The 10,913-nt window shown below is 43.1% G+C and overlaps 1 protein-coding gene across 1 annotated transcript; it reads right to left on the bottom strand.

Moving 5' to 3' along the window:
- Window positions 1–277: 277 nt before the first annotated feature.
- Window positions 278–3,526, bottom strand: LOC110739162. Its single transcript, XM_021919627.1, has one exon. It carries the CDS (start codon window positions 3,524–3,526, stop codon window positions 278–280), a length of 3,249 nt encoding a protein of 1,082 aa, XP_021775319.1.
- Window positions 3,527–10,913: the final 7,387 nt, after the last annotated feature.

Genomic DNA, 10,913 nt, shown 5'->3' with positions numbered 1-10,913 from the left:
TGTTCTGACCTGGGTTGCCTTTATGTACTTGGTGGGCTCAGCTTCTATCCACTTTGTAAAGTAATCTACTGCCACAATCAGATACTTCCTGCCCGCTAACCTAGTGGTGAAAGGTCCCAATATGTCCATTCCCCACTGAGCGAACGGGATCGGGCTGAGGATTGGAGTCAGATCGTTTGCTGGCTGATTTATGACTGGTGAATATTTTTGACACTTGTCGCATTTTTTGACATATGCTAGTGCGTCTTGCGTGAGAGTTGGCCAATATGCCCCTCTTCTAAGGACCTCTACTCCCTATGCTTTCCCGCCGATATAGTTGGCACATATTCCGGAGTGGGCTTCTTCCATAATGCCCTCTTGCTCCTATTCTGGAATACACCTCAGCAGCGGCTTTTGAGAAGCCTTTCTTGTTGAGCTCTCCATTCATCACTACATACCAATTTGCGTTTTTCTTCACCTTTTTAGCCTGTGCTTCATCATCGGGCAGCGAGCCATGAAGTTTGTACGCCAAGATGTCTGAGAACCAGGCTCTTTGACTCTTGACGCAGTTTACCTGCTCCTTTTCAGCGATTCTGCTCTCCTTTAACACTTCGACCATCACCGTTCTTGTGAGGCTTTGTAAGGTGGAGCTGGCTAACTTAGATAAGGCGTCAGCCTGAGAGTTTCCTGCTCTAGGGACCAAGTCTATCTGGAAATGGACTAACTGGGCTGCCAGCTCTTTCACTTTGGTTGCATATTTCATCATAGTGGCTTCCCTTATCTCATACGCCCCCTGCAGCTGGCTGGCAACGAGCTGAGAATCAGTCTGCAGGTGTACTTTGCGGGCTTCGGCTGCGAGGCCCATACGCAGGCCTGCCAGCGTCGCCTCGTACTCTGCTTTATTATTAGACGCTTTGAACTTGAACTTGATGGCATACTCAAATACGTTTCCTTCTGGAGACGTCATTATGACTCCTGCCCCACTCCCCGTTTGGGCTAAGGATCCATCCACTTCCACCTTCCAGACCCCAACGTCATCCTCTTTCTCCTCATAGGAGGCTTCCACTATGAAGTCTGCTAAAGCTTGTGCCTTGATGGCTGCTCTAGGCTTGACCTCGAATTCATACTCAGAAAGCTCGATTGCCCACTTTAAGAGTCTACCCGATGCATCCATCTTTTGTAATGCTTTCTCCAGCGGGTGGTTTGTGAGGACCTCTATTATATGCGCGTCAAAGTATGGTTTTAGCTTTCTTGCTGCTGTGACCACTGCGAAGGCTAGCTTCTCTACCAGGGGGTATCTTTGCTCTGCCTCGGTCAGCACGTGGCTCACGAAATATATCAGCCTTTTTTGCTTCTGTCTTTCTACCAGCAGAACGGCTGCGATTGTATGTATTGACGCTGAGATGTACAACTGTAGTTTTTCCATCACCTCAGGGCTGATCATTGTTGGGAGCTTAGTCAGATGCTCCTTAATACCCTCAAAGGCTTCTTTCTCCTTAGTCCCCCACTTGAATTCTCTGTTTCCTTTCAACAGCTGATAGAATGGCAAGGCTTTGTCTGCTGACTTGCTGATGAATCTGGTCATTGCGCCCATTCTGCCAGTCAACCGCACGATATCTTTGATGCTCTTAGGCTCGGGCAGATTGAGGACTGCTTCGATCTTTTCTGGGTTGGCATCTATTCCTCTCTCGCTGATCAGAAAACCCAAAAACTTTCCAGAGCTCACTCCAAAGACATATTTTTTCGGGTTGAGCTTGATTCTATACTTGTTCAGGGTGGCAAATGTTTCCTCCAGATCCATGATATGTCCAGCGTGCGTGACGCTCTTAACAATTGAGTCTTCAACATATACTTCCACATTTCTTCCCTTCTGGTGAAGGAATACTCTATCCATTGCCTTCTGAAAAGTTGCTCCAGTGTTCTTCAGCCCGAAGGGCATAGCTATGTAATTATACACTCTCCCTTCGGTGATGAATGCAGTTTTCTGCCTGTCTGGATCGTGCAGGCTGATCTGATGGTACTCTGAGAAGGCGTCCATAAAGCTTAGCAGGGCGTGCCCGCTGGTTGAGTCTACCAGTTGATCTATCCGTGGTAGTGGGTAACAGTCCTTCGGGCAGGCTTTATTAAGATATGTGAAATCAACACACATTCTCCATTGGCCATTTGCCTTCTTCACCATGACCACATTGGCTAACCATTCTGGATAGTCACAGGGTTCAATAAATCCTGCTTCCAAGAGTTTTTCCACCTCTTTTTGGATTGCCTGGTTTTTCTCCGTGGAGAAGCTTCGCTTTTTCTGCCTGAATGGCCTTATATCCTCCTTCACATTCAGCTTATGCACCATGACTGCTGGGTCAATTCCGGGCATCTCATATGCGGAAAATGCAAAAATGTCTTTATTCTTTCTCAACAGCTCTATGAGGTGCACCCCTACTCCTGGATCAATGTCTTTTCCAATCTTCACCGTCCTCGAGGGATCACCTTCTGTGAGCTCGACTGTGACATGCTCCCTGCTGGGAAGTGGTCTAGTCATTTCTTCTTTTGCAGGATCGAAGTTTTCCATTGCCAACTTCTGTTTATCTTTTTCCCTGTGATACTCTTCACGCTTCCTTTTCCTTGACTTCCTCTCAAGTTTCTTAGGGAGCCTTCTCTCGGAACCGGACTGCTGTCTGGTTTTGGCAGGCTGCTTTAAGGCAGTTATGTAACATTGTTGGGCTGTCTTCTGGCTTCCCCTGAGCTTTGCTGACCAACCCTCATTAGTTGTGTACGCCATGGCCAGGTGGTAAGTGGATACCACCCCGCCTATCTTGTGGATGAGCGGTCTTCCCATGATTACATTGTAGGGTGAAGGGGAGTTTATCACGAGAAATTCTGCTCGAACATCACGTCTTTTTGACCTCTCTCCTACCCGGACTGAGAGTTCGATTATGGCTTCTAGGGTAATCCCTGAGCCATTAAACCCAGTTACCTCGTAGTTTACTCTCTTCAGGTCTTTTCTGTCCAACTTCAGCTCATTGAACGCACTGATGTATATGATGTTGGCTGAGCTGCCTCCGTCTATCAGTATTCTATCCACCTCCCAGTTTGCAATTCTCATTGTCACCACCAACGGGTCATCATGAGGGTAAATTATGCCCTTCTGGTCATACTCGTTGAACGTGGCTCGTGGCTGCGAGGGAAGAGGTGGCCATCTACGCTTATCATTGTCGTTTATTTGATGTATCATCGCCCGCAGGTCAGCCCGCGCTCTATTAACTGTCCCCCCATGTACTAGACCCCCGCTGATCATGTACACCCTGCCCTCTGGCTTGCCATCTCTATCCTTGTCTCCAGCTGGGCCCCTCTGACCTCCTCTGCGGTCAGCTCGACCCGCTCTATCCTCCTCCCTTCTTCTGGGAGGGTCACCACGCTGCTTAAATTGACTCAAGTATCCTCTTCTGACTAAGTCCTCTATGTTGTCCTTCAAGTGCGTGCATTCTTCAGTGGTATGGCCATAGTCCCCGTGAAAGTCACACCACTTACTAGTATCACGACTCCTGTTTACCATCCTTGGAGGCCTCTACCACTTATCATCAGCCTTATTTACGCTGAATATGTGAGATATGGAATGGGTTAGTGGGGTATACTGATCAAACTTCCCAGGCCTTGGCCCTCTCCTTGGATCAGACCTTCTCAGTCCCACTGCCCTGTCCGCTTCTCTGCGGCTTTGCTCAGCTCTGCTTGGCTGGTCCACCCTGGGTGTGTTCTCTGCCCGGGTGACCTCTGCCCGCTTAACTGAGTCACCTGTTGCTTTTCTACCCAGCATTGCTCTGTTAGTCTCGTCTGCTTTGATAAACTCATGCGCTTTACCCAGCGCTTCAGCGAGTGTTTTGAAGCTCTTACGCCCCATATACGCTCTGAATGGTGTCCCTAGCAGTAGGCCACTCTGTATTGCTAATAGCGCTACTTCCTGGATCATATTTGGAATGGTTGTTGCCTCCTTGTTGAATCTGGTGATGAACTCCCTCAGAGGCTCATTCTTTCCCTTAACCAGGGACATCAGCTCGGTTGTCATCTTGGTTCTGTCTACCAAAGTTATGAAATGCTCCATGAACATTCTCTTCAGCAGGCTGTACGAGTATACAGAAAATTTGGGGATGGCGCCGTACCGTTCCGCTGCCAGCCCCTCCAGAGTTGGTGGGAAAGCCTTACACCAGACTGAGTCCGTCATGGTGTAGAGTACCATATGATTCTCGAAAGCTGATATGTGGCTTTTGGGTGTTGTGGTTCCATTGTACTTGCAGCTCGGCATCTTCACCTTCTCCATGGGTTCTTCCAGAATCTCCCGGCAAAATGGGGAATCATCTGGAACAACCTGGGTTCGCGCTCGTTTATCTCTCTCCGAGCTGGGTCCTCGCTCTGCGGCCGGCGACCTACTGCGAGGGACTCGCTTCTCTGGGCTGATTCGAGCGGGGATTATTTCCTCCAAGCTCCATTCCCGATTCAGGTTGCGAGCTTCCAGCTCCAATACCTTTTTCCTCAGCTGAATGAGCTCTTTCTGCTCCGGGGTGAGAGTTGAGACTTCCGGCTTTTTCGCTGCGGGCTTCGCAGCTGCCGTTGTCGGTGATGGGCTTGCCCCCTTACCCATATTGGTAAGGATTGCTGTCATTGCAGCCAGCTGCTCCTTGGTGCACTTAGAGAGGTTCTGCAGAATGGCTGGCATGTTTACGGGCTATGGTTTCTGGGTTGCAGGTGCTGAGACAATAAGCTCATTGAACGCACCTGTTAACGGCATTCCGTACTTGAAAATAGAGTTGGATCCTACCGGATCTATTGGTTTCGCCGCTGCTTTAGCAGTGGCTGATGTCAATCCGATGGGGTTGGATTTCTGCGAGATGGTCGATTTGGGGTTTCCGGTGGATCCTTTTGGATCGCTGGTTACTGGGGGTGTTTTTTGTGGTGTTTGGCCGGTCTCATTAGTTTTGGACGTGGGTGTTTGTACAGTTTCTTCTCCGGCCATGGTGGTTGTTAACTAGTCCCTAGCTCAGTTGGTGAACCTCATGTTAGATGATCCAATCCCCTCCTTCTAGCGCCAATTGTTCCAGGTATGGATCCAAGGGTTCTGCTGGGTAAGCTGGGTCCCGTTAACAACCTACACACGGTAGCACACATAAACTATCCTCAGGGGTGGCTCGAGGAACCCCCCTCCGAAGCTTAAGTTAGAGAGTGTTTAGAGAGAGAAAGTGTACTTAGAGAGATATAGAAAGTGTAATAACTTGAGTGTCTGACCTCTTTTCCGTTGTACTTTACCCTCTATTTATAGGCGTACTATCTCCTTCGTGGAGAGTTTAGCCTGGTCAGCCCTGCGGGCTGACTCTGCCGGGCTGATGAGCCCTCCTTTAGCTGCTTATTCGGCGGTGAGTGTGCACCCTGGGGGCTGGGCGATAGTTCAGCGGGAGCTATCCTATACAATTATTATTATTTCGGGTAAAAAACAATGGGACCTTGCCGAAGGTCCTTCTAAAGTGGCTGAAGACTGGGCTCTGTCCAAGTAATGCTGGACCGAGGGTTTCCTACACAGCAAACACACGTAAACTGGCCTCGGGGGTTGTGCCGAGGAAGGCCCCTCCGATGCCAAAGTCAAACAGTGCTTAGAGAGAGAAAGCTATGCAAGAGTATTTAATGCTTGAGGCAATATGTGAAAGAATGATAAATGGTACAATTGATGGCTTTTATACCTTAGCATAATGAGAAATAATGGGCTTGAGGCCAAGTGAGCTGACCACGTTGACTGGGCATTGACTTGACTTGGCATGAATTGGAGACTTGTACCTTGACCTCTGGCTTTGATGTAATCATTTATGGACCAGGCCCAATTAGGCTTAATTGGACCCAAACAACTTGCCCCCCAGACCCGATTTGGAAGGATGACGGGTCGGGTTTGGATTTAATAAAAAATGGAGGGAAGTAAATGATTTAATTAAATCAAAATACTACCTTCGGTCCAATTTACTCACAACAAAGGGGTATTATTTATGAGACATAAAATATTCCTTTGTTGCGAGTAAATTGGACCGGAGGTAGTATTTAAATTTTTAAACAGTCATTAATGAAATAACTGTAATTTGGATAATAATTGAGGAAGTTGAATGGATAATGGGCAGTTAACTTGAAGGATGTGCGTTTAACGGTTACTTAATAAGTAATTAAAGAGAGATTAAAAGCGCGAACTCCTAGAATTCCCCATTTCTGGAAATATAACTGGAACTATGCACTTCCTCTCCTCATTTCTTCACCAATTCACACTCCCAACTCAAGCAAAACACTTGATTCCATCTTGAAACTTCGCTGAATCCTCGAGATAAAAGCCTTGAAACTGAAATTCGTTGCTCCAAACTCTTAGATTGGCTAATTCCATGTCTCATAAAGGTAATTTTCTTCGAATTTAGTTTGGTTTTCTTTAATTTTTGAAGTACCCTCTATTTTCGCGATTTTTCTTCCATTTTTCGGCGACCCTAAACCATGGCTAGAGGTAGAGCCCGCGGGGGCCGATTTCCCAGGGAACCCCATCCTAGGGACCGAGTCAGGAATACCCAGGGTGAGGGGAACTGTAGACACCCATTTGTGTCTCCCCAAAACCAAACCCAGTGATGAGTACCTTTCGCGTCGAATCATAATCGAATGAAGTGAAAGTGTGGAAAGTCTAGTGTTGCGGTTAGTTTTTAATTCTTTTCTTTCTCTCTGTTTTTGAAAACCTATTTTATGAAAACAGCCAATCCAGTTTGGTTTGGTCCATAGCAAGGGTCCAATAATAGTGTAGCTGGATGGGGCTTGAAAAGAGCTTTCCAACGATGAATTATAAGCCCAATTCTGATGAATAATGAGGGAGTTATGGCCAAATTACTAAACTGGGCCCGTTTTGATATTTAGGTGTGGCCCAATGATCTAGAGGAGGGCCTAATATTGATTTATCATTCCTAATGCAATTAGAATTGATTTTAGTCTTCTATATTCTTCTAGAAGGTTCTTTCATTCCTAATTTAATTAGCATTGATAAATTGACTTTAGTTAACTTTTTAGAGTGTTAATCAGAATAAAAAAGTGTTTTTAAGGAAATACGATTTTACCCTTCTGTACGGCTAAATTTTATCAAAATTAAGAAAATGCGTGAAATTATTTTCTAACGCCTGACACTAGCCTTAGTGCCTGGCGCTAATGCCTGGCGTCTGGCGCTAGGTCTGTTTTATTCTCTTCGAAACTCTGATTTGTTTTTCTATCCGTCCGGCTGATTTTCTCTATAAATAGCCTCCTAAAACCTCCGTTTTCAATCATCAAGAATAAAAAACAACTAGTTTTCAAGATTTCTCTCTCTCTCTAGCCTTTTGCATACAAAATTCTGCATCAACGAGATTTAGAAACACCTAGCCAAGTTCAAAGTTGCTTTCGCCCTAGACGTGTTAATTTCTGAGGGTTTGGTCCCAAATCTCTCTTTCAATTTTTTAATTTAATTGTTTGATTTATATTTTCCTTGAAGTTACTAACGCGTGTATTTTGTTATTATAAAGAGGTACGAGGCATCTAAGTAAGTGCTTTAATTGATTTTATTGATATTATGATATAGAAATCATGTATAGGGTGTTATTATGATTCCTAGTGTCATGTTACGACATTTTGATCTTCCTAGTATCATGTTTAGGGTAACAACTATAATTTCTAATATCAAATATGACAATTGTGATTCCTGCAATGCCTTTTATTCCTTTCCTAATATCATGTTAGAGCTATATATTTGATCTTTGATGTTTAGTGACATGCTAGGGTTTGTTATTAATTTTGTTAGTATCATGCCTAGGATCTTGCTATTATTGTTATGCTTTAACATGATTATGATTATGATTATGGTTATTTTTATAATTGTGATTATTATGTTGCTTGTTATATTTATTGTTATTGCTTGATCACACATTTTATGCATCTTTAAAGGGAATTTGCACTTGTAATCACATTTAATAAGATAATTAATAATCTTGTTTAGGGTTAATTTGATTATAATTCAAGTGATCGCCAATAATAGTTTTATTTGGGCATTAATATTTAACCAACATAGATAAACAAGTTTAGGGTTAATCCTATTGATTGCATGTTAGTCAGAAAGCGCACATGAATACGATCAGAATAAAGTAGAGGCCTATTATCAAGGCAGGTTCAATCTCTTTTAGGTTGGATTTGTACCTTCATCCCGAACTACCAGTCATGGTTCCAGACCTATTGGAGTTGACGATCTCCTGGATCTTTAAGGTGTGTAACCTTCACCTCGTGAACGGTTTACAAGTTCCTAAAACTTGTTGGCGACTCTTTTGCTCTAGCTTCCTTCCCTTTGGACGCCACCGTACTTTAGTGTATGATCACAGTGGGGTTCAAGCTAGGGATAATTCTTGAAATATTCCCTACAGTTTTTGGCGACTCCACTGGGGAGGATTTCTAGTTTAATTCTTGAAATTTATTTCGGCAATGATTTAGAATGAGTGGATGAGACTCGAAAAGTTCTAAGTATTTCATGTGCGTAATTTTTATTAACATTATTGTCATATGCATAAAAAAGATCTCATTGGAAAGACCATCCGTAATGAGTTAAAAACATAGGATTTTTACACGTAGGAAATTTGAGGAATATCTTTCACAACTAGGATCGAAATAATGCTGCACGAAACTGAAAAATTTTATCGAGCACAGAAAGCTGCTGAGGCATGTAGGAACTAGCGTCAGAAAACAGAGTCTAGCGCCGATGATTTGAGTCTGGCGCCAGGCGACAGTTCCTGTCACCAGGCGCTAGATCCAAATCGCGGCGCCGACCTCTGTTCGCTGGCGCCAAGTTCTTCCAATACCGAGGTAGAAATATGCGTTCTAATTTTGACCATTTTTTAGCATTGTTTTCTCGATCCTACTTACTGATTGAGTTTTTCTCACTTTTCTAAAACCCATATGTGTTCTACATATGGACATAACCCTCTGGGAATTCATGCTCCATCTACCTGATTGAACGCTCTGTGCAACAAAGGGTACATCCGAGAATGTTGAATTCATCAAACCATGGAAGCGAGTTTTTTTTTAACTCGCGGTGTCCCATCCACTCGCGCCAACCCTTCACGGTTAGGCTTCCGCGCGGTGCATCCGGAAAAAATTAACCATGGACCCTCTTTGACAAACCCATATCCCGAACTTTAGAGAACTAGAGCCATGGTTAGGTTGCAAACTCATTGCATCATATTGTGCCTACTTGACTAATTGTGCATTATTTGTTGTGCATACTCTATGTGTTTTTTTCCTAACCGTTTGTTTGACTTGTGTTAAGACTAAATAAACTGATTAATGACTAAAAGAACTTTGCCTAATTAACTAATTAATTAATTTGAGTAATCAAAGTCTAATAATTTAATCAGAGTTGACTTAGTACGACTTTAAGCATACCCTGTAGAGTAATAATACCGAAAGCACTCCCAGATCAAAGTTCCATTAATGGAGCCGAGATTTGGGAGACAATCACTACTAAAAATTAAGGTTTTTGCGACCGCTTCTACCGGTCGCAAAAAATAGCAAAAACGGTCGCAATTCATAATTGCGACCGTCAACGGTCGTAAAGGGGTGGTCGTTATTTCCTTGGTCGCAAAAAAAAATTATTACGACTGTGTGACAGTCATAGATTTATTGCGACCGTTTTTGTTATTTTCAACGACCGCAAGGAAACGGTCGCAAATATTAATAATTGCGACCGGTAAAATAAGCGGTTGCAATATTGGAAATAAGCGACCGCTTTTGGCCGTCGCTAAAAGTTGAAAAAAAAACAGAAAAAAAAAGAAATTATGCACCACCCCTGCTCTTCACAGCCATGCCCCCCACCACTTCTCACACCCAAGCCAACTCCACCCACTGCCCCTTCCCAGACAACCACCTTTACCCACCATACTGCACACTTTAAAACACCACCCAATCACCACGAAAACCCCAACCAGCCACCATAAAAACCCAGCCATCACTAAAACCCCAACCACCACGAAAACTAGCAAAAATCAACCAAAACAAAGATTAAATTAAACCTAAAAAAAACTAAAAAATCCAAGCAAAAATGCAAACGAAAAAAAGACAAAATTCCAATGAATAAAACATGGAAATTCGAATTAAAATATGGAAATTCGAATTAATAAAAAAAACAGACAAAATTCGAAGTAATTAACCACAAAATAAAAAATAAAACAATTATTAAACCATAATCAACCAAAAAATCAAATTCGAAATAAAATTAACAAAAATCAACCCAAAAATCGAAATGAAAAACAAACATACGTAGTAACATAGTAATATTAACAAAAATAACAAAAATCAAATCCAAACATTAACAAAAAAATGAAAACGAAAATGGATCCCAAAGTGAACAAAAATTAACATTCGAATAATGAAATTCAAACAAAAAAATAAAAAAAATCGAATAAAAACTCAGACAAACAAGTATAAACACGATAACATACCTTAAACCTCGAGTTGACTTCGAATTTCACCTCAAATTTGGTTTAATAAGGCCAAATTCGACTACGAAAAGTCTAGATCTAGACTTTTCATGGTCGAATTTGACCTTAAAAACCATCAAATTGTTTAGCCATAAGATTATGACGGTGGAGATAGTGGCGGTGGGCTAAAGCTTGACGGTGGAGGTGATGGTGGTGACGGTTAAATGTTTGGACGATTTTCGATCTATTTCTTTGAAGTATTTCTGATTTCCGGAAATAAAAGTCAAATAATGAAGGAGGAAAGGAGGAATTATGGAGGAGAAGAAGAATGGAGAGAAGGAAAGAACGGAAGATGAAGACAGACAACCGTTAAAAGAGAGAGAAAGGAGACAGAAAGAGAAAAGAGAGAAGGAGCGACTGCTGAAATTGTGAAAAGGAATTAGGGCTAGGGTT

This window comes from Chenopodium quinoa, unplaced genomic scaffold, assembly GCF_001683475.1.
Source record: "Chenopodium quinoa cultivar QQ74 unplaced genomic scaffold, ASM168347v1, whole genome shotgun sequence".
Classification (NCBI taxonomy): domain Eukaryota; kingdom Viridiplantae; phylum Streptophyta; class Magnoliopsida; order Caryophyllales; family Amaranthaceae; genus Chenopodium; species Chenopodium quinoa.
The sequence above is the reverse complement of the archived record's forward strand: the minus strand, read 5'-3'. Positions and strand labels throughout refer to the sequence as shown.

Bases quoted from the DNA above. Each gene is read 5' to 3' on its own strand.
- LOC110739162 (XM_021919627.1), bottom strand. From the start codon at position 3,526: ATGGTAAACAGGAGTCGTGATACTAGTAAGTGGTGTGACTTTCACGGG.